This window comes from Brienomyrus brachyistius, chromosome 19 (assembly GCF_023856365.1).
Source record: "Brienomyrus brachyistius isolate T26 chromosome 19, BBRACH_0.4, whole genome shotgun sequence".
Classification (NCBI taxonomy): domain Eukaryota; kingdom Metazoa; phylum Chordata; class Actinopteri; order Osteoglossiformes; family Mormyridae; genus Brienomyrus; species Brienomyrus brachyistius.
In genome coordinates this window covers 20,672,188-20,677,848 of record NC_064551.1, presented here as the reverse complement: position 1 = coordinate 20,677,848, position 5,661 = coordinate 20,672,188, and the positions used below count along the sequence as shown (strand labels likewise).

The 5,661-nt window shown below is 41.5% G+C and overlaps 1 protein-coding gene across 2 annotated transcripts; it reads left to right on the top strand.

The window, feature by feature from the left end:
* Positions 1-405: 405 nt before the first annotated feature.
* On the top strand, positions 406-5,195 carry tbpl1 (TBP-like 1). Of its 2 annotated transcripts, none has more exons than XM_048986414.1 (7): positions 406-561; positions 1,940-2,126; positions 2,676-2,758; positions 2,868-2,931; positions 3,074-3,177; positions 3,558-3,652; positions 4,594-5,195. In XM_048986414.1, exons 2-7 carry the CDS (start codon positions 1,992-1,994, stop codon positions 4,671-4,673), a joined length of 561 nt encoding a protein of 186 aa, XP_048842371.1. In that variant the 5' UTR covers positions 406-561; positions 1,940-1,991; the 3' UTR covers positions 4,674-5,195. The 2 variants fall into 2 exon arrangements, with proteins under 2 accessions (XP_048842371.1, XP_048842370.1); XM_048986413.1 differs by lacking the exon at positions 406-561 and adding an exon at positions 674-857.
* The last annotated feature ends 466 nt before the right edge of the window (positions 5,196-5,661 follow it).

The window sequence follows — 5,661 nt, the reverse complement described above, 5'->3', positions numbered from 1 at the left end:
GAATTGTGTTGAATTGCAGTCTATCTAGCAAATGTGCAATGTGACCTAATACTTTGTCAAGTAGGTATGAAATTGCCAATATATAAAAACAATTCTAGGCAGTCAATTTGAGCAGTCAGTCCTTACAATACACAAAGACTCCACAGCTGGTGGTCGCTTGTAGCTCCTTCCCCCCTGCAATACTGCCAGAAAGAGACTTTAACTGCAAATCTAGCATGAGCCGCATTACAGCTGGTATTTTCTTTGCAAACGCCACATACCCAATTTAACTGTTACAAATCAGCGTGACGTAAGGGCTCTTGGTTTTACAATTAAACACTCGTCTTGATTTTAACGGTTAATATTTTTGGAAATAGGATCTACGATTTAGTCATTTTGACGCGGCTTCCATCTAGCGCTTAGAAAGGGAAAGTCATCTACGAGAATTTAATACCCTGACTACGGCGTTCTCTGTATATATACATGCCACCTGTACAGTACTGACTTTGCTTCGGATGTCCAAGTTTAATTTTGACATTTTAATGTCAAGTCCTACAATATATTGTGTTTTTCCCAAAACAGGTTTGAAAATAATTTACGGACTTGATGTTTCTTTATATGGGGAGTCCTCCTTGCCCATAGGAGGCAGTAATGCGAATCCCGTCCACCGGCGCGTCAATCTCGCCCATTTTCCCAGAATGATCTTACCCAAAACAGGAAGTTGACTGTTGCTCGGTAGCCGGCTTGATTGTTGTGTTAGGGGATGTCTTTTTGTTTTTTTTTGTTTTGTTTTGTTTTGTTTGAGCGAGATGTTTTAACACAATAAACGTATGTGTCAGTCGCTTCAAGAGTTTTAAAAAGAATTAAAAAAGTGTCCGGTACGTGTGTCGCCGGTGTTTAGCTGCGAAGGGCTCCTAATGTGATTTCTACTAGAAATATATTCATTGCTGTTTACCGTGCAAATAAAATGGCAACGACCGGCTAGCTTATGTTTGATAAATGCATCGGATGAAGGATGAAAAATGACTGGCGATGCTCCTTGCCAGTTTATTTCTATGATGTGTACATAATCGTATAGCTATCTTTCGGGGACTCGCAACACGCGCAATTTGTCCTTAGAGTCATAGCTGTATAAGCAACTGTGAAAAAGACTAATAATCAGAGAGTTACTCGGTTTCTTTTCTTAAATACTGATAATATATGTGAGTAATAATTAAGTGCAAAGCAGGCACTTGAATCAGAATCGCTGAAAGTTACGTTGTGTCCCGTCGCATTATCCAAACGTGGCTAGCTAATCCACTACCTTATGCGAGTACGTGCTTCTTATGCGTCTAGCTAATCGTTGTTTTATCTTATTTCTTTTGCATTTTTACGAATCGAGGAGTATAACATCTACCTCAATGTGGGGGTTATTCGCAGAACATGTAGACATACAATGCAGGAAACGGTCTTATGTATTTAGTACTCTTACTAAAGCGTTGGGATTTGTGAAACATATTGGTGTTTTTTTCACCAATCCGAAGGTACTGGGAACCCCCTGTCTGGTAGCATCTCCCCCTACCTAAGATCCGAGTCCGTAAAACTGTTTTCTGTTGCCTGTGAAGCTCACCATCATCGATGGTCCAGCGGCTTTCGAGCCAGGTTTATGGAAAACATAGCCGGGCCGGAGACCAACGTCTGTGGCTCAGCTCTTAAACCAGACATCACTGCGGATGCTTGGACGGGCCTTTCGCTCAAACGTAGTAAAGGAATACCCCCTCCCAGTCTAGAAAAATCTAAAATTGCTGTTGATCGTTAATATAATTTGCCTGAAACATATACATAAATGAGTAGCGCATGCGCTCCTGGGTTTAGCCGCACATCCAGTAGGAAGGTGACTCACTGGTGCATTTCTTTTTACAAAAGCGTCTGCTAGATAAAGGACGTGTAATGTAATGCACCATATGCGTTTTCCTTGTAGTGTGTGCACCTCTTGGTATGCATCTGTGAGGACCTTAAGACCCGATTCCGTAATGGAAGCGAATAATGACGTCGCCCTGGACATCATCATCACCAACGTGGTCTCGGTTTTTAGGACGAGGTGTCATCTAAACCTCCGTACCATCGCACTCGAAGGGTCCAATGTCATATACAAACCAGAAGTCGGGGTAAGTTTATCCGTCTTTTCTTGTACCAGTGTAATATCCATCCATCCATCTTCTAACCTCATATTCTGCTCTGGGTCGTGGGAATCCTAGAGCATATCCCAGACAACACTGAACACAAGGCAGATAAGCGCCCTGGATAGGATGCCAGTTCCCAGACTCAGACGCCAGTTTGTCTAACTGCATGTTTTTTGACAGTGAGGTTGAAACCAGAGTACTTAGAGCAAACCCGCCTCTCATAGGGATAACGTGTCATGTTAATTTCCAAAGCCCTGTAGTCTAACCCCTTGAAGAGATCTCAGTAATTAGTAATTCTTTATAACAAGCTATTGAGTTGCTGCCAGGCCTGTGCGAGTTCATTATGAAGGAGTGTGTTAGGTGCATGCTTTATTGCCTTAATACGGTTTAACTCATAGATGTTTATATACTAAGCAGGACCACTGGTGGTTATTGTAGTTATGGTATTCACTAGTCGACATACACATAAATGCAGTCAGTTAGTGGATGTTTCTGAGATGCCAAATTATTGCACAATTATTCTTACCCTCACAGAAAGTTCTGATGAAACTAAGGAAGCCCAGAATTACTGCTTCAATATGGTCCTCGGGAAAAATAATCTGTACCGGTGCTACTAGGTAAGACACTGTGCTTGACTTTGAGATTTTTTGTGATTTATATCTCTCACTGGATCATTTTTAAGACCCCTTGCTGATAGTATTGTGTTAATCATGCCCATTTGTTCAGCGAAGAAGAAGCAAAACTCGGTGCCCGCCGATTAGCCCGTTGTCTGCAAAAACTAGGATTTAAGGTTTGTATATCCATAGGTTATTGAACTAATTAATCATAACTAAGGGTGTAATATTGTCTTATTTAATAAAATCTGGTTCAGTATTTGCAGTGGTTGAAAATGCGTGCTTGTGAATGGGCTGACGTCTGTCGTCTCCTGATAGGTGAAATTCACAGCCTTCAAGGTGGTGAACGTGCTAGCTGTGTGCACCATGCCCTTCCAGATCCACCTGATCAAGTTCACCAAGAACAACAGACCCATTGCCAGGTGACCTGCCGCCCCTGCAGCCGATTTTCCGCTTTAGCTACAGCCATTTGGCCGCGTGAGCATTCACAGGTTGCGTGAGCATTCACAGGTTGCGTGAGCATTCACAGGTTGCGTGAGCATTCACAGGTTGCGTGAGCATTCACAGGTTGCGGGAGCATTCACAGGTTGCGGGAGCATTCACAGGTTGCGGGAGCATTCACAGGTTGCGGGAGCATTCACAGGTTGCGTGAGCATTCACAGGTTGCGGGAGCATTCACAGGTTGCGGGAGCATTCACAGGTTGCGGGAGCATTCACAGGTTGCGGGAGCATTCACAGGTTGCGGGAGCATTCACTGGTGACAGCTGTTTCGGTTACCTAGTGTGCGTGTTTTTCCTTTCAGTTATGAGCCAGAGCTACACCCTGCTGCATCTTACAGGATAAAAAACCTGAAGGCTACGGTACAAGTCTTCTCTACCGGTAGCATCACAGTAACAGGTAACGCATGTGTGACCTCTGTTTAGTAGTGTCTTTATCAGCAGGAAGTTGATCCTGTTTCGGTGCTTTCAATTCAAGCTGTTTGCAAGTTTTTCCTCTGTAGTCTCTTCCCTTTGCAGATAACTATACCAGCAGTGGTTCTGTGACTGCCTCGATAAAGCTGGGCTTTATGTAAAAAAAAAAATTAAATTCAAAAAAGGGTTTTGAGCTCATTTGACGCTTGTAATTTGTTCTGCACACCCACTCATTTCTGCCAGTTACCGTGGAGAGCTGCCACCAGTCTTTCCAGACGTATGGATAAGAATCCACTCACCCACCAGTCTCTTGTGGCTTTTATTTCCACTGCATTGTTTGGGCTGTCATCCCACTCCATTTCAGTACATTCCATTCTAGAACATTCACTAAATTCTATGACATTAACCTTTATTATGTTGTAAAACTCTTAGTGTTCATAGTATTTAAGAGTAGTTCTATATTATTTTTTTATATGTGTAGGAAATATTCTCTTCTGTGTTGCTGACACCTTATGATTTAATGTAAAAATATTCATGCCATCCTTAAGACATGTTTTATTAAATCTGGATGCCTGAGAAGGCCATGATTGATGTCAGAGTGGAACGAGGGGTCCTTAATCTCAGGCATATGGAAAGGGCTAAATTGACATTTTCAGGAGGTGGGATTAGAACTGCGATTAGGAGACCAGAGCTGTATTGTGGGGAAAAGAAATTTACGGTTTAATCTAAAAAAATGACCACAATGTAATATAATTGTATGCATATATAGGTATGTCTGTGTCTTTGTACTGTATTTTTATATTAAAATTTTACTCTTCCAAGAAATCTATAGACTTATAGAAAATACTGGTCTTGCAGTTAATTGAGCATCATGATGATATTATTTTGTGTAAGTATTTTTCAAAATGCTGTTTTTCCCTCCAATAGGTCCAAACGTCCGACATGTTGCCATGGCGGTTGAACAGATTTACCCGCTGTTGTTCGAGTGCAAATCGACTCCGAGATAAAAGAGAGCCACTGCCATTTTTAACATGACAGCGACCTTCAAGTGGATATATATTTTATAGGCTTTTACATTGTTAGGTTGTGACAGAGGCAATGCACATGTGTGGATGGTCAGGTGATGTGCCGAGTGGAAGCTGATAGGTCACCGTTCTGCGGTCCTCACTGCTAGTTCATGTATGATGTGCTTTTAAGTGCAGGCATGTGGATTTTGATTTGTGATGTCACTATGTTTTAATGCATGAACACCAAAGATGACCGTAAGACAGTATTTCACCAGGTCGAAGCATAATCTGTTCAGATAACTTAAAATCCACACACTTGCAAACACCACATACGACAGTCAAAATTACTCCAGTATGCTGTATCTGTGGAAGTTGGAACAACCTGCAAGTGAGATTTGTGTGTTTGGTGAGTGATGTTCTAGAATCCACTTGACTGTTTCACATTGGAGGCAATGATTTTCCAGGTGTATATGTAATATGTTTACTTTTGTATTTTGTACAATAAAAAAAACATTGAAACAAGCATAGTCATATTCCTTAAGCCCATCAGTAGTTTAGAATAACTCTGAAGTACAATGCCTTTGGGCTAAGGCAGATTGAGTTTTGGTTGTATGATCAGTATTATACGTTATAGGAACCTTTCAGATTGCATTAACACCAGGCCTCAGAAGGAGTGTAGTTGTCTTTTTAAGCATCAAATGTTTTTTTTTTATCCTGAATGCCTGATTGATGTCTCTGTTAGTATGTTATCTGCATTCATTTTTCATGCTGACAGCTGGCCGTAGATAAACGAGTTTCCTCGTTTGTAACATTGCAAGTTCTGTTTTTGCGATGACTGCATTAAAACTGTTTGTGTAAGGTAACTGTCAAATGCATTTCTCATAGAAAAGACCACTGAATGTCCCTCCAGGCACGGGTCACACCGAATCAGGCGCAAGAAAGCAGTAGTACAGGTGTGAAATGTGCAGAAGGGCATGATAATAGTGAA

What these genes read in the sequence shown, in the direction of transcription:
- tbpl1 (XM_048986414.1), top strand. Translation starts at nt 1,992, where the DNA reads ATGGAAGCGAATAATGACGTCGCCCTGGACATCATCATCACCAACGTG. An exon ending in ATCTGTACCGGTGCTACTAG is followed by an intron (nt 2,759 to 2,867) that starts GTAAGACACTGT and finishes CCATTTGTTCAG; the next exon opens with CGAAGAAGAAGCAAAACTCG. An exon ending in CGGTAGCATCACAGTAACAG is followed by an intron (nt 3,653 to 4,593) that starts GTAACGCATGTG and finishes TCCCTCCAATAG; the next exon opens with GTCCAAACGTCCGACATGTT.